At 34.1% G+C, this 21352-nt stretch overlaps 1 protein-coding gene across 6 annotated transcripts; it reads right to left on the bottom strand.

Moving 5' to 3' along the window:
* Positions 1-270: 270 nt before the first annotated feature.
* LOC131631324 (uncharacterized) lies at positions 271-4600 on the bottom strand. Of its 6 annotated transcripts, none has more exons than XM_058902120.1 (5): positions 3869-4600; positions 2668-3661; positions 2412-2502; positions 1757-1932; positions 271-1161 (listed from the first exon to the last, which is right to left on the bottom strand). In XM_058902120.1, exons 2-5 carry the CDS (start codon positions 2695-2697, stop codon positions 1012-1014), a joined length of 447 nt encoding a protein of 148 aa, XP_058758103.1. In that variant the 5' UTR covers positions 2698-3661; positions 3869-4600; the 3' UTR covers positions 271-1011. The 6 variants fall into 6 exon arrangements, 1 of the variants encoding a protein (XP_058758103.1); XR_009292664.1 differs by having other exon boundaries at positions 294-1932; positions 2407-2502; positions 2668-3380; positions 3502-3661; XR_009292662.1 differs by having other exon boundaries at positions 302-1932; positions 2407-2502; positions 3869-4035; positions 4335-4600.
* Positions 4601-21352: the final 16752 nt, after the last annotated feature.

The following is a 21352-nucleotide window of genomic DNA, read 5'->3' as shown; positions in this document are numbered from 1 at the left end:
TGATATTAAAATAATAATTAAAAAAAATAACATTAATGAATTACAAAGTTCTAATCTAAAATGGAAGGATTATTGAATATAATAATGCTTAATATTCTTTCTAAAATGGAAGGATTTCAAGTCGACCTATACACCATATAAATATTAATGATGACCATAAAAACAACAGTAATAATCAATAATACCTTAAAAATTGGAATCAAGGGAAATCTTCATTCTAAAGAATGAAAAATTACCATATGATACAAGATTTATCTCAATACCAAACGGTTGATACTATGGCATGTTTTTACTTTCACATATCCTCATCAATTATTACTTGTTCCTGCATTATTTATTAACATTAATCTCGAAATTTTGGTTCAACAAATAACAAATATCTCCTCACTATGCATATATCACTCAATATCTAAAATTTCGGAGCCAAATCATAAAGAGGATACAACTAAGCATTTATTTCATAAAATATAGCACTACATCCCACATTTGAAACCAATGTAAAAAATAGGCATGAGAGAAAAAAATATTGTTCACTTCATAAATAAAAAGACGAAAACTGAAAGTAAAGGTAGAAAAAAATATGATACAAGAATCAGCAAAAAAATATATAGGTTTCTCCATATTTCAAGTTGATATCAGAGATTCGGGGTTTGACTGCCTGCAAAAGATGGGAGCCGATTATTATCCATAATGGCAGGAGGCTCAACTGGTATATGAATGAATTATTTGATTCTTTCAATAGATATACGATAGTTAGATAAGTTGGAAAACCATCTATTCCAAAATTTTGGGTTATTGTCAAGGTAAAGGCATAAGAAAGAGACAACCCCATAAGGCCTGCACATAACAAAAAAGATGTTAAGAATTATTAGCTTGAGAATAATTTTATCACGGTAATTGTTAATCGTCAAGCCCTGCATTGGCTATATAATAATAAGTATGTAAAGGTTAACTTGTGCACTTTGGATCCTTCTATGCAGAAACCGTTTTGCAAATCACTTGTATGTTTGGTTAGATTTGTAAGAACACCAATATGATGCATTTTCTCAAAAGAAATTGCAAAGTCTCTAAAAAATAGAATAGGCCACTTGCTATACTCCACTGAATTGCAAGAAAATTGCACTCTCCAAGCAAGACAGTTGTGAAATATGTATCATGAACCTGTATAATGCGATATCAAAACTCAACCATTATTCCACTGAATCCTCAAAACTTAACAGAATACAAAAAAACGCAAATCTACAATCAAACAATGATCTATGCTAGCTATAGTGTAAACCATCATCTACAATAAGTAGGTAGGTATCTACAAGATACATCGTAAACCAATTTGAATTACACATGTAAATATTGTTTAATTAATTTATATTGATACTTTATATTTTTGCTGGATATATATTTATCACCTCAACAAAAGAATCCCTAACCTAACTTTGAATAAACTACAACACAGTTCTAAATGCATGTTTCAGAGAGTTAACCGAATAAAAGCATAATAGAATTAAGAATACATTAAGAATACACAAAGAGAGACATGCGCAGTAGCATATCTACCATACTTGGACTGATAGTATGTTTAACAAAATAAAAATGACATTAAGAATCCATTATAGTTATTACAAACATGATATACTATCTATCTAAATAAATATGTGTAGATAAGAGGTATACTATACATTATTATTGTACAAGAATACATTATAGTTTATTAAAAACATAGTTCACTACCAAAATTGGATGATGAGTTTCAACACACCTCACCAATTATGTAACCGAGAAGTGATGCTTTTCTCAACCGGATGATATTTTGTATGCATGTATCTCTTGGCTTTCTCAGAATCAGGCTGCTCAAGCCATTTGTCGTATAAATCTTTAATAATCGAAGAATGGTTCTGTTGCCAAAACCTATCAAATGGATAAACAAAATCTTCCCTGTATGAAAAGAGAGGCAATTGATAATCTGCAAAAACCTAAACACTTGTATTTGATAAAAATTACTTCCAAACTTTAAATGTAGAACACATAGGAGAATAAGATTATGTTAAGAAGATCATTTGACATGGAGAATAAGTTGTCTTGATTAATTTCCAAGCATTTTGTGAGATCATTGGTCTCTTATAAATATAGCAGCATACCAAATAAATTCATATTCTCATTAGTGGCAAGGTTTATAGGAGAGGATATTTTCCATGAATCAACTCCAATTATTGTCTCAACAAAATGCTAGTCAAATTGGTTCATAGGAAGACAATGCACAACATCCACATCCAAGAATATGATCATTAATCTTACAAGAAAGCTTTTCAGGAATGACAGCTGCATGCCATAAATAATTTTCTTCCAGTTTTCATAAATTAAAATATTTAAAAGTTATGAACATTTGAGTAGAGTTGTTAATCTATTAACCTTACTCTCATTGATATCTATTGACTCTTTAAAGACAAGAGATTCCTTTGTAATCATGGTTTGAGCAATAATTAGATCCATCGACATCCAAAACACCTGCACAAATAAATGCATTCAGAAGGAGAAAATGAGTTAAAATGCTCATATATGATCTAGAATCAGTAGCACATAGAAACTACTACATCTGCATCAAAGTAAGACGGGCATAAAAATGTCTTGAACCTAACTCTCTATTGCAATTGTGAGAGCACAAAAGATTACCCGTTCTTGTATAATGCTTTTTTTTACCATCTTGTAATTGGACTATGTGCTCCTTCATATTAGAAATTTCAAGCCATTAATAACCATAACACAAACAATCCATCTACTAAAGTACTTAACAATGGAAACTAAAAAAAGTGATATTAATAAGTAATAGCCTCTTATACTTGATCTCTAGCCAAGTGACAAGGAAGATCAAATATGTCCTGCAAATATCAAACTTATAAATTTCATAGGGCAGTTTGACAGTATGAACAAAGTACAAAAGATAAGTAAGTTTCCACACCGTTTTCCCAACCAGCGGAGACTCACCTGCAATGATATAAATTTCAGCAGGTATAAACAAATTACAAATCAGGAATGCACCTGCAGTGATCTCAATATACTAATCCCACGGGAGGAACCTTTCTAATAGTGATGTTGGTGCAGACTACAGTTGAAGAAAAATATACTAATCCCATGGGAGGAACCTTTCCAATAGTATTTTTCAATTGTCATTGTCTAAGCATGGCACTATCTAATGGCAAAATTTGAGAACCAAGAATGAATTTTACTGAGAACATGTACATTAAGAGCAGTAAGTCTTGTCATGTGAGATCCAGGCGCCGCTTTGTCCTCGTAGGAATGAACTACTGCAGCAACATCATTAAGTTGACCAACTTTCAATTAGGTGTAGCTTAAAATCTCATTGAACTCCGAAAAACCAAGTTGAACTGTTTTCAAAGGTCTCGTTCAGACTTATATACCAACATTTATAACAAAAGAAAAAATTGAGGCTTGTATGAAAGGATTGTAATGATCGTTTAACCAAACTTGATATTTTCCCATGCTTACCGTTTCTAAAGCCAAAAGTGCAAGTCCAACCATACAGTGTCAGAAGAATTATCATATTTACTTTGTACCAAGACAAAATGGTTGCTTTCGAGAAAATAAATGTCCTTGTCGCAAATCATTAAAGGAAGTTTGATAGAATGGTTTCACCTTTAAGATCAACCTAAATGAAACATAAATTCAAATTAATCTCAAGCAAATCCAATCAACCATAAAAACTGAGATAGCAGCCAGGGCCCCTAACGAATTAATCGAAGAGTTAGAGCCCTGCTTTGTTTACCTAGTGTATAAATAGCAAAAGGGCCCCTAACGAATTCACTGTATTTTAAAGGAACATCATAATAAAAAAGTGTAAGATGAAGAAACTTACCTTTGAACTTGCAACGACTTCTTGGCGTTCCTTGACAGATCCATCCTTTGCATATACAAGGAGTATATGGTATATGTAATTTGACCATTTCTTGCCATTACCAGATCTCACGAAGCGCAACGGTTCCGTTTTTTAACATGTAAACTTTCTATCCATGAAATCTTTACCTGCAGCATTACAAACTTATCACTATGTATTTTAGATCCAAAACTTCAAAACCAAATGTAAACAGATTGTGATCCTTTCTCCGACTCAATTTTTCGAAACTTTTAATCGAAAAAACTTCTTCTGTGGAATAACTCGTTCGGCTTCTATTCGCAGCAACAAACTCCTTACTCAAAATCAGAAAAACCAGAACACTCATTTCTACACCAAATTTAACAACACAAAGGGAAAATAACATAAGGAAATAAATAAGAACATCGTCATTTTTTCTTGTTAATGTTTCAATGTTGCTTACTCATACCTGACAACATGTTCTTACCCTTGGATTGATAACGAAGACCACCCTCCTCGATTCACTCCGACTTGCACACTCACCAGCCGTCGTGAACCCGAAGAGAAAATGAAGCTTCTCGGCACACTCATCTTCAATCATGTGTTTTGGAGAGAGAATGAAGAAGATAGTTATGTAAATTATGAAGAATGATAGATGTTAGGGTTTGCGGGGTTTAGAGAGAGGAGAGGGAAAACCAGAGATATATTGAGAGAGTGTTAAAAGATGACAAAAGTGTGGAAAAAGGGTGGAGAGAGGAAAATGAGAGGGAAAATGAAATTTGAAAAAATTGAATGCCACTTGTATAAATTGACTCTTTTCATTGGTTGGAATTAATTCAATTAGTAAATTACGATAAAGGGTAATTCTTAGTGTTAATTAAAATGCAAGGAAGGGTAATTTAGGCAGTTTGGTGGTATCTTTCATTCTTAGTTAGGTAGTTGAAATCTAGAAGCTCATGGATCTAGATTGGGAAGTAATAATGACTCATTCGTATCGGGAAGCTAATCAGTGTGACGAATGCTCTTGCGCATTATTATTACTCCATGAATGAAGCGTGTGTCTTTTTTGCTAATTGGCCAATGAATTATAAGAAGTTTCTCTTCTCTCGCCTCTGTTAAAGGAAAGCATTACTTGACCCATTTTTTTTTCTTTATTTTTCATAGGATACTTTTAAATTTTAAAACTATTTACATCTATATTTTACATTTATTTCCTTATACATGCTTATTTATTATTTCATATGGTTTTTTCTTATACTTTACATGTTTCGGCTTATCATTTTATACATTATATGATGCATTATTTTCTTAAATTTCTTGATTTCCAACAAAAAGAAAGGGATGTTAGTTTTTCAAAATCTTTTTAATTTCCTCAATGCAGGGAATAATAGATATTTAGATAATAATTAGATTAAGATAGAGTTGTCGACATTGCATATTCCAACACAATAAAAAATTTGTGATAGAACTTTTTAAAATTTATAATTTTAATAGTAATGGTAGTGTTGATTAAAATGAATTTTGCATATATTGGATGCTAATGAAATGAAATTTTATTGGAGGTATTAAAGAGCAAGCTGTTATTCTTTAATAAATTAGCAAGCACACTAACTCAACTAAATAAAGTAAGGACAATATTTTCAACACCTTTTAACACTCAGATGCCTATTAATGGACCTATAAAGTATTTAATATCCCTATTAACATTCAGATCCCTTTTATTTAATTTGTTTATTTGATCCTTTTTTATAGACTTTTATAAATTTGATGAAGAAGTCACCGAGGACTATAATAACCGACCAAGATCCATGGATGAAAGAAGCAATCTCGAAAGAAATGTCATCAACAAAGCATAATTTCTGTATATGGCACATAACTTTCAAGTTTAGTTTTTGGTTTAATGCTATATTTCGAGACAAATATGCAAAATGGTATTCTGATTTTTATGTATTGTATAAATTGGAGACATGTGAAGAATTTGAGTATCAATGGCCAAAAGTTGTTTATAAGTATAACTTGCAGACAAATAAACATGTGAAAGGATTGTATGAGATTAGAAAGTATTGGGCACTCGCTTATCTTCGTGAATATTTCTTTGGTGGAATGACAACCACTGAAAGATCAGAGAGTATTAACGCATTAATTAAGAGATTCATCAATTCCCACACAAGTTTAACTGACTTTGCAAAGCAGGTATGACATATTTTTAACTATATTAATACTAATTGTTTCTGAATTATTGTATTAAAAAATTATAAATTATTTTCAGGTTGATATAGAAATATTAAGCAAAAAGAATTATTGATGATATTAAATCCAATTCTTCTTTCAAAAGTTTAGGTACAAATATATTATTAAATTTATTAAATTAAATTTCTAATTAAAATGATTGTTTGCTTACATTTTTTTCTTCTTCTAACAGGAATATGTTCATGAAGTTGATGAACAAGTATAATGGAGACTCAATCATATGTTTAAGTTTTTTTTTCCTTCATATTTTGGATTTTATCAAAATATTTAAATTTTTGTATTAATACTTAAATTAAATAGGAATGTTTATTTGAGTTTTTTTTAATTATTATTTTATTTTTATGCTAGATTTTATTGTTTAACTTTTTTTAAGTTTATTTTGTTTGAAAAACGTGTAGTTTGACACTTTAAATAATGGATATAGTAACCAATCGTTAGTTGGTTCAGTGGTGATTGGCGCTGAACTTGGTAGGGAGAACTACGGTTCGATCCCCCGCAACTCCGATTGGAAGGGGGCTGGAACCACTTGATGCCAGAACTGACCCAAAGTAAATAGTCAAATACTTTAGCAAGTATGAATCAAATACTTTAGCAAAGTAAATAGTCAAATACTTTAGCAAGTATGAATCAAATACTTTAGCAAGTGACTTTAGTGGTGGAACTACTCTGCAATCTATCAGTTGATCACAAAACATTCAATATTTGTAATAAAATGGCTATCAAGTGACAATTAATAATATTTAAAATTTGGCTATCAAGTGACAATTAATTCTTATTTAATAATTGTACTATTTAATAATTCTTATTTAAAATACTTTGAAAATATCAAATAATTGTACTATTTAATAAATAATTAAATGTGTCAAGATTAGATGGTATCATGTGATTGGATGAATGTACACTACCCAACTTTTTGTGATGTGTAGAGAAACTATCCCCTTAAAATTTTATTAAAGCCCTATTTAACTCCATCATAATAACATCAACAACTTTTTGTTAATTGATACTATATCATATTTATAAAAAGAGGCAAAAAAATCACATCAACCACTTAAGTGATCAATCTTTTGTTGATCTAGGAACATTGGCACCATGGAGACGGATTAGACTTACACAACAAAAAAATCTTAAATTAGCTAGGGCAAATACACTAGCTAATTCGTAGCTAAACAACTATAGTATAACTATGAAAATATTGTAACAAATCTCAAGTTAAATATTTAAAACAATTTTACAACTATTTTTTATTTTCTTTTTTAAATAAATCTTAATTAGACTAATTCTTACTATTTTTTATTGTCTGGCCATAAACTTCTACCCACACTTTAGGATCAATCATCAGATGAGTGGAAGAGTCTTCTCCATACTTTTCCAATATAGCCGTGTCATATGACTCCTAAAAAACACATACGAAGAATATGTTAATTATGTAACCTACATTCATGTTAAACATTACACATTTAATTTTTAAATTTTAATAACTTATAACAAATAACTTTGATCGTTGAGAGACATATTCTCCATCTTTTTTCTTATGAACTCGAGCATACACGTCTCTAAACAAAACTGTATGCTTCAACTCCTCCTGCAATTCACATTTAAAAAGTATTCGTAAATCATAATTTACATTATAGAATCAACAATAAACAACAATGACAAATAGTAAACAAAGATGTTCAATGATTAGCAGCCAAAAGTGAAATAAATGCTTCATTTCTATATAGATGCTCATGGAAAAGTTAACAGCATCTAACAAATAAGTTTCTTGACTGAATTCAATAAGTTTCAATCTTGTAGACAAATTATTAGAAACAAAACTAGAAGCAATTATGAGCAAAAATAATGAAAGAAACAGAACCAGAACCATTTGATACAATCAATATGCATCTTTAATGAGAAAGCACACTAATTAATCTAAAACTAAAGCAAAAATAATGAAAGAAACAGAACCAGAAGCAATTATGAGCAAAAACGATGAAAGAAACAGAACCATTTGATCATTTTAACTATAATAAAGTGCAAGTCAACCCCAAACAATAAGCTTATAAAATCTCATCAAAACTTACCATCCTTTTCTTATGTTCACCTAAGTTTATTGAACCTCCTGTGTGCAACACCGCATCAGTTAAGGCAGCCTTGTTACAACGATTTGCATCAGATTTCTTCTTCCATTCTGGTTTCAACCAAATGTCAACCAAATCGTCCCATACCTCTGCCTTCATTCCTTTTGGACCATGACCCTTAGTGTCGACCAAATTCTTTGAGTTCACTTCTCGTAAAACTATTTTTCTTACATTTTTTAAGTGATCAGGATACCGATCCAAGCATGTTCTTTCCCATACAAATAGTGCCATATTACGATCATAATCGGATGTGAATTTATATTTATCCTACACCATTATTATAATATAAGTACAAAGAATATCATCTATAATTAGAAAGTATAATGCTATAAATTATAAATACTTACCATAAAATCCTTAAATAACTCATCCTTTGCTTAAATCGGATAATTTTTCCACTTTTCAGCTGGAATAGGCATCCTCGTGATCACCCTAGATATAATATCACGAGTCACGTTTTGAGGAACAAACCTCCTCCTGCAAGTGGGACATAAACTCATTTGATTAACTAAAATAATGTATTAGAATTAAATAATCATTGTTACTCTAGTTGACTAACTCACCCTACAAGAATTAAATCAACATCTAACAACACAGTATTTATAACTCATGAGAATCTTACGGGTTAGAGACTGCCTCAACAAATATAATTTTTCTCCTATCATAAAATCCTTCACTTGAGGGTATTGAAGTTGAGTTGTTAGCACGTGGTTCAGAAGAGTGTGGGAAAAAAAAATCAAAAGTAGAGCCACACATCTTCTCACTATTTGAATCAAATGACGGTAGAAAACGCAATGTGTTTTTTCTTTCTAAATAAAATTAAAGTTTTGATATAATAATTAAAAATAAACTAATAAAAAATTAAATGAAGTCATATAATAGCTTATTAGTTTGAGATTAGCTACCATTTTATTCCGCAGTAAAATTTTGGTTGCAAATCTTATATTTTCTTGTAGTGTTACGGATCCACCAAGATCATGTCAACACATCTCATGTATATTCAAGTTTCCATAACTATAATTTCAACGTCAAAATAAAGGTTCAATGCGTCAAAATTCACAGCCCATAAAAAATATATCGGATGTAGCACGAAGGAATGAGATAGGAGAATATGCATATGCACAAATTCACTTTTAATATAAGTTTTAGACGTCAATAATTTTAGATTTGAACTTCAAATTTGTATTATGTTAATAATAAAGGATATCTTTTTATTATAATTATTTAAAATAATAAAATCTTTAAAATATTTCATTTATTTTAATGGAACATGAAATATGACTTTTCTTTCATAGGCAAAAATATATGCTATTGGAAAAATCTCTATTGTTTAATGGTTGAAACTTGAAAAGAACACATAAAGATAAACCTTACATTGAGGTAAAGAAAATAAATATTTTGAAAATATATTTTTGGACTATTTTTTTCCTTACAAAATCAAGATACAATTCGCGTACGCAAATATTTGGTGTATTTTATGGTGCATTATGTAACGATTTTCCAAAATTTGAAGGGTATTTTTGAATTTTTATATGGTATTTTTCCACCACTTAGAATTTATTAAGAAATTCCATAGATAAAAGTCCTATCAATATCTAGTCCCTTAAATTAAATGCCCTCTTTAAAATCTGGGAGGCGCTCTTTAAAGTCGCGAGTTCTCTTTTCAGCATTGCTTTCCTCACTTTTGATGTAACACTCTGCCCTGGCGACTACTTCGACTAGTGTGAGTGCCGAGTTTTGGGCGAGAGATTCATTGAAGTGTCATGCGTTAAGTCCATTTTGGAACTCCCCGACGAACATTTCTTGGTTCAGAGAGACGATCTTGATGGTGGCTTCATTGAAGCGAGAAAAGTAGCCTCTCAATGATTATCATGGACCTTGACAGATGTTAAACAGGCTGGTGGTGGACATCTTTCTGTGGTGACTGGCGGCGAACTAGTGTACCAGCTTCCTTACCAGCTCTTGATAGAGGTGCGGGGAAGACCCATGTACCATTTGAGGGCGCCTCCCTGAGGATGCTTGACAATATTTTGCATTTTACAGAGTTTGGCGCTCTTATGAAGGACATCTACATCTTGATGGAGGCTATATGTTGATAGAGATTGTTGCATCCATCAAACTTGGCCAAGGATAGAAGTTTGAAATCCTTAGGGACAGGAGCTCCTCACATTTCTTCCAAGAGTGGTTAAGGATATTGTAATTGCTCATCTTCAGGAGGCGATTTCTTGTTGGCGTTGTTGGATGTTTTAGACGTCATCTTCCAACTTCCGATTATGGTAACGTAGTTCGCCACAGCGGCTCACATCTCCACCGTGGAATCACAATCGCATGTATTATTGGTACCCTCAAGTGTAGAGGATGAATCTGTTATGTTCACCATGTCCTATAATGGCTTAGGTATAAAAGTTAAGATTACGACATGCTGGGTGATGGTAATTGAAAAGGGCATGGCTTAGGTTTGTTTTACTGAAGCCCCACGGTGGTTGCAAGTGTACTGGTCAAAAAGTATAGGGTGTGCATGTTACTCTACAAGGGTAGGGAGACTTAAAGGCCCTTGTAGGTATATTACTAGTTTGGATAATAAAGGCTTTCTCACGGCGGAGAGAAGCTTTGCGCGGTGGTTTTGAGGTTGTTAAGTGACCACTCGCGATAGGTGAAAGATCCCGTAGACATATGGTGTTGCCTGGTTGTAGGCGGTCGATTAGATTAATTGTGTATATTACGGTGATAATAAGCGTAGTACTCTTTGAGTAGTGCATAGTGTATATGACTTAGAGTCTGTCTCCTTTCCCTTGGAGGGGTGATGTACTTATATGAGTTTCTAGTACCTAGACGTGATCTTAATTGTTCTCCTTTTACTAGGGGAGGTTATTGACCGCCTATCATCAAGTAGTCAGCGAGGACTCTCTCTTGTTTGACTTTCACGTTCGCAGAACTCTACAATAAAAGATTTTTTTTATGCGAGACAAATCAATATTTTGTTTTTTAGTGAAACAACAAAAACAATAATAATTTTTAAAATTTTAGTGACGCGGGTCAAACGAATTACCCTACTGCTCATACTTGCTAACCATAACGAATAACAGTTTTTTATGCTCGGACTAAAAAATCATTTATAAAATTTAAACTCTAATTTAAAGGCTCAAATACCTATTTTTCCCATGTCATAAGGGATGAATTTGAAAAATATCACTCTTTAAAAAAACACTCCCTTGACGTTTTTAGATTTCCCTTATTATAGCATCTCAGTGAATTTAATCAACATAATGGATGATGTGGCATTGTACATATGATTTATTTTTTTATGATGACCTTGGTGGATTCAATCCTTCTTGGATAATTTTTGAATGTTTTTAAATTATGAATAGCTAATAAATAAAAAAAAGACAACATGTGGCATTGTGATTAAAAACTATTTTGTTGGCTATAATAGAGGAATCTGATTTACAAAATTGGAAAAATATACATATATTTTTTATGGATAAATTGAAAAAGAGTAATGCTATTTAGTACAAAAGCATTTGAATAAGAAACACAATAATGAACATGTGTCATTAATTTAGTGGATATTTTTAAATTTATTTTTAATATATGAATTATGCGTGGTTGTGATATTGAATGGTTGAGATTTATTCTTGTGTTTCTTGTTTTAATATTTTCTTTAACATTAAGCATTTTCCTTTGAAAAATCATTTACAAAAAGAAAATGCTTAACGTTAAGAAAATATTAAAACGAAAAAGTCAATAATAAATCTCAACCATTCAATATCACAACCACCCCATAATTCCTATTAAAAAAATTAAATTAAAATTAAATTTAAAAATATCCACTAAATTAATGACACATGTACATTCTTGTGTTTCTTATTCAAATGTTTTGAGACTAAATAGCATTACTCATTTTATTAATAAAACTAAAAAGGAAAACTCGAACTAAAAAATCATTTATGACATTTAGACTAATTTAAAGGCTCAAGTTATATATTTTATTAGATTTAACTGGTTAATTCATTTTGATGCCCCTACAAATAAAAATGTGATAAAAAATATTAGATAAAAAAGAGATGTTAATAACGGTTAAAATAATTATAGTAAATCAAATAATATAATTTTTTTCCATCTTTTCCAATCACATTATTCTCTCAGTTCCAATTTGTATAATACATTAATCATTTATACATATTAAAGATATGCATAATTTTTTATGGAAAAATTGTAAAATAAGTAACAAAGTTATTTTTTACTAATAATATTGAAAATAAAAAGTAAATAAATAAAAACAAAGATAAGAATATGAAGAAATAAAATAAAAATAATGTTTTATTAACATAATAGAGTCAATTTTTCTTCAAAATAACTTATAATTATAAGTGATATATTTATTTATTTTTGAACATTTTTCTTACACGGTTAAGATCATAAATAAAACTTCTAAATATATATATATATATTAAAAAAATAAAAAATAAACTAAAAACTTTAGTTTCTAAACTATAGTAAAATAAATTGTATGGAAAATATCAATTTATTTAACATAGATATAGTGAATGACACATTAAACTTAATCCAAATTGAAGTACTACAGTAAAATGAATTCTGGCATGGAAGGAAGACGATAGACAATCATAAAACTGCTACGCACACGGCGGCAAGATAATGCTATTCACCGTCATAATTGTCTCCCTCATTACCATCACACTCCTCTCTCTCCACCTTCTTATCCGATGGTACTTTTTCCGTAATCGCAACAGTCAACACGTTCGAGGTCATTCATTTGTTTTCTTCTTTGAAAACAATGTTCCTGCCTTATTGAGGCTCGATGTCTCTCGCGGCCTCGATGTCTCTCGCGGCCTCGATCCCTCTGTCATATCGTCTCTCCCGGTGTTTAAATATTCGTCAGAGACACAGGCGGATCAGGTATTGGAATGTGCTGTTTGTTTGTCAGAGTTTGAAGAAGGAGAAACCGGTCGTGTTTTGCCTAAGTGTAATCATAGTTTTCATGTTGATTGTATTGATATGTGGTTTCATTCTCATTCTACTTGTCCACTATGTAGAATATCAGTGGAGCTTTTTCCCTGTTCAAGTAACTCAACCTGAACTGACTATTGATGTGTATTAGAGTTATATTCTTTTAGGCTAAGCTTTTATGTTATATGCGACTTTTACATTTTTTTGTTATTAGCTTTATCTTCCAGCTGAAAAACAGTTACTAGTCAGTTAGGATGTGTAACGGTTTCTATTAGCTATGGTATATTAACCAAGCTTAATGTACATTGAATGGCAATGAATGAATCACAAAAGCTTAGCTTCATCTTCTTCTATATGCTTTCAACTTCACAGAGTGAAGTATGAATATTCCATTCAATTCTAACAAGGTATCAATCGCGGTTTCGATCGCCATCGCTTCCCTCAACCTCATATTGTGATTGTCGTTCATTCCTTTCTGCGCTATCCCCCTTTCTCTAACCCTTGCGCAAGAATTCAACTTTGTAGTGTTTTTCAATGGCGCCTGAAAATCACAAATCGAAGATGGAGACTCAAGAAATCTCGACGGTGCTTAGTGCGATGAATTCTAGCAACTCCTTTGGCCCCAAACTCTCTATCAAACTTCAGGAGAGAAACTATTTGCTATGGAATCAACAGGTGGAATGAATGATTCTCGCACAGAAGATGCACAAGCTCGTAGTCAATCCTCAAATCCCTCAGAAGCTCAAGAATGCTCAAGATCGTATCTCATGTGTGTTTTTTTGATGAATATGAAACCTATATTGCTTAAGATCAGGCTGTGTTTATATGGCTTTTATCTATGATTTCTGAGTCTGTGCTACCAAGAGTTCATGCGTGCAAACATGCTTTTGAAGTCTGCGTGCAAACATGCTTTTGAAGTCTGGGACAAGATTCATCAATTCTTCAATGCGCAAATGAAAGTTAGGGCTAGACAATTACGTGTGGAACTCAAGTCCACAAAGAAGGGCAACAGATCCATTACAAAGTCCGTTCTTCGTATCAAAGCTATAGCCAACTCGCTATTAGCTGTTGGAGACTCTATTACTGAGCAAGATCAGATTGATGCAATTATTGAAGGCCTTCCTGAAGAATTCAATCCTTTCGTGATGCAAATGTATGGATGTGTTGTACCTCCTACTTTGTGTGATGTTGAAGCACTTCTTTATGTGCAGGAAGCTCAACTTGAACAGTTGCTGCAAATGTTGCTCACACCAACCTAGAAGATTCCAGCTCCATAGGAGCATACTCAGGTAGTCATGGACGTGGAAACAGATTCAATCGTGAAGGATAGAAAAACACTTAGAAAGGGGGGGGGGGGGTTTGAATAAGTGTGACTTTAAAAACTCTTAAGATAAAAACAATTGCACAATGATTTTTATCCTGGTTCGTTGTTAACGAAACTACTCCACTCCACCCCCTTAGAGTGATTTACCTCACCTGAGGATTTAATCCACTAATCAACCTTGATTACAATGGTTTTCCACTTAGATACCCTCTAAGTCTTCTAGAGTATTCTGATCACACCTTGATCGCTCTAGGAACCTTTTACAAATGAATGTAAACAAATTCTTACAAGAGTATTAAAATGCTTCTTAATAAGCTATAATCACAACTGTGATATTTCTCTTAAGTTCTAAGCTTTAAATCTCACTAAGATATTACAATGAGGTGAGTTTGAAGATGAAGTTTGATAGCTTTTGATTTCAGCAGAGTTTCAGCAAGATTGAAAAGTTGTTCTTGAATTGGTTCGGTAACCTTGCTTCTGATCAGAACTTCACTATTTATAGGTGTTTTGAGAAGATGACCGTTGGGAGCATTTAATGCGTTGCGTGATCCGTACAGTATTGCATTTAATGTTTCACTCTTTTGTTAACTACCTCGAGCCATGCTTTTCCTGCTTTAACTGACTTTGCCTTTAATAGCTTCTAACGTTCCTTTTGTCAGTTAGCATAGCCTGTCATCTTGTACTTGCTTCTGATCTGATGTTTGTAGATACAACGTTTGAATTAATCAGAGTCAAACAGCTTGGTGTAGAGCATCTTCTTGTCTTCTGACCTTGAAGTGCTTCTAGTGTGATACCATAAGAACTTCAGTGCTTCTGCTTCTGATCTCAAGTTCTTCTGATGCTTCAATAGACCATGTTCCGATTCTGCTTGACCATCTTCTGATGTCTTTCCAGAGCATGTTCTGATGTTGCATGTAACACCCCACTTTTCCCAATTTAAAAATTATGGTAAAATAGTAATAATATTATCAGAGTAATACAACACAAGCAGAATGTCACATCTTTCAAATAAAACAGAAACTAATGTCTCAATACTTTATTTATTCGTTTCTCACAAACATCAATAATACAGCGGAAATAGTTTTTTTTTATTTAAAATAAATCACGGCACACTTGCCACCAATAAATAAAATCCACTTTAACTTGTGGTTCTCCAAAAATTAGAATTTAAAAGCGATACGTAACAAAATTCAATAAAATAACATTTGAAATAAATTCCCAAAAATTCCCGTGTTACGTATCAGAGCGACTCCTAAGACTCGATCAAGCAACACGTACTCCACGTACAGCTTAAGTACCTGAATTATCTGTACTTCCGAAGAAGCACAGGCACAACAAACAAGAAAGAAAGGGGTGAGAACTACATTCAATAAATAATGGTGAATAATACATGCTAAGGAGTAGTACTCACGCCAATCACACACATAGTCACATATTTACAACACACATATCAATTCAATCACAATTTAACAATCAATTACAATAATGCAATGTGACTCCATGATTTGACACAATGCATGTGGTACCAAAACACGGTTCATTCAATCGAACCCGATTCACAAGGAATCCGGATAATTCGCATACACTCCACCGAGCAACGAATTATTCCCAACACAACTCCACAAGTGAGTCCGGACCTACTAGGCATCTACCAAAGATTTTCACCTAGCAGTCTCCATGCTATGATATGCAATGCACCAACGAACAATATACATATTTAAATTAAACGTTATGTATATTACACGATCCTCCTGATCACACGATTCTTCTGATCACTCGTAAGCCACGCTTACCGTAATTCACATCGAAATTACAATCGCTGTCTAAATACAGCACACCACAAATAATTACATTATTTCAGATAAAAAATTGTCAATTATTAATCCACACATGTGCTGCTATCCAACATTGATAATGCACTTCCACTGGTATTATTTTTCTATCATCCAAATTTTTCTATAACACTCAGATTACTTTTCTGTGAAACTAAGAAACAAGTGTATCAAGTAGTCTACTAGTGCCACCATTTCCTACTACTAGGGATATACGGTTCTGCGACTCACTGAGACTACTAATTCCATTTATTCAATTTTCTACTAAATTGAATTTTCTACTACTTATACTAACCTTCTGTTACTACTTGTTATCATAATTAAGCCACTTAATCATGCAGCATCCTTTTAATATAAAGTCTCCACCAAAATAATCATTGAACACCACTTTGTGATCTTTTCTAATAAATTAGTATAACCTAAGTATGTCTATATTACCTAACTAATGTAAACATGCAGAGATAAAAAAAAAATACATGTGACTTCCGCATCAGCTAGGAAGCCCTCGCCCCATGAAGACCCACCTAAGGCACTATGGATTCACAGCAACACGTCAACAGTGTGACCACAACAAAAATACAGATTTCACACCAATTCAAATCAAACAGTTATACCGAACAAGATTAACATATGAAATTCCTACGAGGGAAAGGACCCCTCACTACCCTCTCATGATTAAATCACCTATAATGAACCGATTCTCCCCCCTTACCTCGATTCCGGAAATTGTTTTGACTATGGGGAAATCTCTTAGTGGCCTCCTTGTTCTTCCTCCTCCCTTAGCCTCCAAATGCACAAATGATTCTAAAAACCTAATTCCTCTCTTTAAACCCTTATATACTTATTAGTAAAATACCACTCTTGCCCTTAGCCACTAATAACCTAATTTCCTTAATTTTATTAATAATAATAGTATTAACAATTATACTAATAATACTAATTCTAATAATAATATAAATAATAGTAACAATAAAAAAAAATTAATAATAATAATAATACTAATATTAATATTATTACTAATAATAATATTACCCAAGTTTAGCATTACTAAATTAATGTTATTCCGACGTTTTTAATTTACCCGCTCCGGTAAGAGTACTCCGCCTACGCGTTCGATCACACACCCAAAAAAAAAAAAGTCAATCAAAATAAATTACTACGACGATTAAATAATTTAAAATGGGGTGTTACAACTCTCCCCCACTTAAATTATTTTCGTCCTCGAAAATGTACCTGAGGGAAACAGTTCCGGATACGACTCTCGCATCCTGCTCTCCAACTCCCAGGTCACACTTCCTCCAGCAGCTCCTCCCCAAGCTACTCTCACCAATGGAATCTCCTTCCCTCTAAGTTGTTTCATCTTCCGATCTTCGATCCTAATCGGCATCGCTTCCACAGTGAGGTTATCACGGATTTGAACTTCATCCCGTTGAATGACATGAGATGGATCAGGCACATATTTTCGAAGTTGTGACACATGAAACACGTCATGCAAGTTCGAAAGCTCAGGCGGCAACGCCATCCTATAGGCTACTGTACCCACTCTCTGCAAGATCTGATACGGTCCAATAAACTTAGGATCCAACTTCTTAGACTTCAAGGCACGACCAATACCTGTCACAGGGTTAACTTTCAAAAACACATGGTCGCCTTCGCTGAATTCTAAATCCTTCCTTCGATTATCATGATAACTCTTCTGTCTACTCTGAGATGCTTTCATCTTCTCTCGAATCATCTGGATTGTCTCAGTAGTTTGTTGCACAATTTCTGGCCCAAGCACAATACTCTCACCGGTCTCATACCAACACAAAGGTGTCCTACACCTTCTACCATACAAAGCCTCGAAAGGTGCCATTCCAATGCTAGAATGGTAGCTATTATTATACGTGAACTCAATCAATGGCAAATGAGTATCCCACGCACCACCTTTCTCCAATACACAAGTTCTCAACAAGTCCTCTAGCGATTGAATAGTCCTCTCCGACTGACCGTCTATCTGCGGATGGTAAGCCGAACTCAATTTAAGCTTAGATCCTAAAGCTTCTTGCAAGCTCTTCCAAAATTCTGAAGTAAATCTCGGATCTCTGTCTGACACTATGCTCGACGGAACTCCATGCAACTTCACGATTATTCTAATATAAATCTCCGCCAACTTCACTAACGGAAAACTGATATTAATTGGTATAAAATGTGCGGACTTAGTAAGTCGATCCACAACTACCCAAATAGCATCAAATCCTCGCGTTGTATTTGGCAAACCTGTAACAAAATCCATAGTAATACTGTCCCACTTCCACTCTGGAATTTCCAACGGTTGCAACAGCCCCGAAGGTTTCTGATGTTCTACTTTTAATTTCTGACACGTCAAGCAAGCATACACAAACTGGGCTATGTCTCTCTTCACACCGGACCACCAAAACAACTTCTTAAGGTCTTGATACATTTTCGTAGCTCCCGGATGAATACTCAAGCTACTTCGGTGACTTTCCTCCAAAATCGCCTTCCTCAATTCTTCATTATCTGGCACATAAATTCTGCCCCGGAATCTCAGCACACCAAGATTATCCACTTTAAAGTCACTATCAGGATTGTCTTCTCTGGTAGGTATTAAATCCACCAGTTTCACATCAAGTCTCTGATTCTCCTTAATTACATCCAAAAAGTCATTATTTACCTTTAGCATTCCCAATCTAACACTATCGGGTGTCATCTCACAAACCATACTCAGATCTCTGAACTGTTCAATTAACTCCATTTCTTTCACCATTAATGCCGACATATGAACCGTCTTCCGACTCAGCGCATCAGCTACCACATTAGCCTTTCCTGGATGGTAACTCAAATTAAAATCATAGTCCTTCAAGAATTCTAACCACCTCCTCTGCCTCATATTCAATTCCTTCTGGTCAAATAGATATTTCAGACTCTTGTGATCACTGAACACTTCAAATCTTGATCCATACAGGTAGTGTCTCCAAATTTTCAATACAAAAACCACTGCTGCTAATTCAAGATCATGAGTAGGATAGCTCCTCTCATGCACCCTCAATTGTCGTGAAGCATAGGCCACCACCTTACCATCTTGCATTAATACTCCTCCTAATCCCATTTTAGACGCATCGCAGTACACAACAAACGGCTCACTTGGATTCGGTAGAATCAACACTGGCGCTGTTGTCAGCTTCTTCTTCAACTCTTCGAAACTTTCCTCACACGCCGCATCCCATACAAAGGCTTGACCCTTCCTCGTCAACTGAGTTAAGGGTAACGCCAAATTGGAAAATCCTTCAATAAATCTGCGATAATATCCTGCCAAACCCAAAAAGCTTCTAATCTCCGTCACTGTCTTTGGAGGTTCCCATTGAAGTACTGCACTTACTTTAGATGGATCCACTGCTATACCTTCACCCGAAATAACATGTCCTAAGAAACTCACAGTTCCTAGCCAAAACTCACACTTCGAGAACTTTGCGAATAACCTATTATCCTTCAATACTTGCAACGCAATTCTCAAGTGTTCTGCATGCTCCTCCTCCGACTTAGAGTAAATTAATATGTCATCGATGAATACCACAATAAACCGATCCAAATACGAATGAAATATACGGTTCATGTATTCCATAAAAACACCTGGCGCGTTAGACACTCCGAAAGGCATCACTGCATATTCGTAGTGTCCATAACGAGTTCTAAAGGCTGTCTTCTGAATGTCTCCTTCCTTCACTCTAATCTGATGGTACCCCCGATCTCAAATCAATTTTACTAAATACGCGAGCACCAACAAGCTGATCCATTAAATCATTAATTCTTGGCAACGGATACTTATTCTTAATGGTTACTTTATTCAACTGACGGTAATCTATACACAGACGCATACTACCATCTTTCTTCTTTACCAACAACACTGGAGCTCCCCACGGCGACACACTCGGCCGAATAAATTTCTTATCAAGCAATTCTCCAATCTGAGCCTTCAACTCCGCCAATTTTGATGCAGACATTCGGTACGGCGCCATAGAAATAGGCCTAGTACCAGGAATAAGATCAATAGAAAATTCGACTTCCCTCTCTGGAGGCAACTCTGTAATATCCCCAGGAAATACTTCGAGAAATTCTTTCACCACCGGTATCTCTTCAATTGATGTTTCGCTCTCAACTGATAGTGAGGCAAACACAGCAAACATCTTGGCTTCATCCTCTAACAATACTTTCATCTCCTTGGTAGATAACGAATCCGCCAACGCTTCTTCTTCTGGAGTCAGGAACAATAACCTCTTTCTAAAGCAGTCAATATACACATGATTGAACTCTTACCAGTTCATTCCCAATATAACGTCTAGATTACCGAGTGGCAAACAAATTAAGTCCACTCCAAAATTCCTACCAAAGATAGTCAAAGGACAATTCAAACACGCTTGAGAAGTAACCACAGAACCAATAGATGGAGTTTCAATTGTCATCCTCCTATCTAAAGTGGACGGCACAATTCCCAATCTCCTCACACAATCAACAGAAATAAACGAGTGGGTTGCACCCGTATCAATAATAGCAATCAAAGGAGTGTTATGGATGAAACAAGTACCTTTGATTGTTCTGTCATCACTAGTAGACTGGGCTCCTACCAATGCAAACACCTTGCCATTACCCTGCGCTTTCTTTGGCTTCTGACAGTGAGTGCTGATATGCCCTTCCTCACCACAGTTGTAGCAAGTAGGCACTCTGGTCTTACAATCTGCCACCATATGACCTGTTTTCCCACATTTGAAGCACTTCTTCACATCCTTCTGACACTCATTAGCACGGTGTCCCTCGGTACCACACTTGAAGCAAACAATGGGCTTTGAAGCAAATCCTCCCCCACTTGGCTTCTTCCCAAAAGCAGCCTTCTGTTTTCCTTTGTCAGCAGGAACACCATACGGTTTCCCACGATTCTGATTACCCTTCCGATCATTCACAGCTTTGTAATGTGCAATCCTGGCCCTGTTATCAT

Source organism: Vicia villosa, linkage group LG1 (genome assembly GCF_029867415.1).
Source record: "Vicia villosa cultivar HV-30 ecotype Madison, WI linkage group LG1, Vvil1.0, whole genome shotgun sequence".
In the NCBI taxonomy this organism is placed as follows: Eukaryota; Viridiplantae; Streptophyta; class Magnoliopsida; order Fabales; family Fabaceae; genus Vicia; species Vicia villosa.
This window is presented reverse-complemented; position numbering and strand designations above follow the sequence as displayed.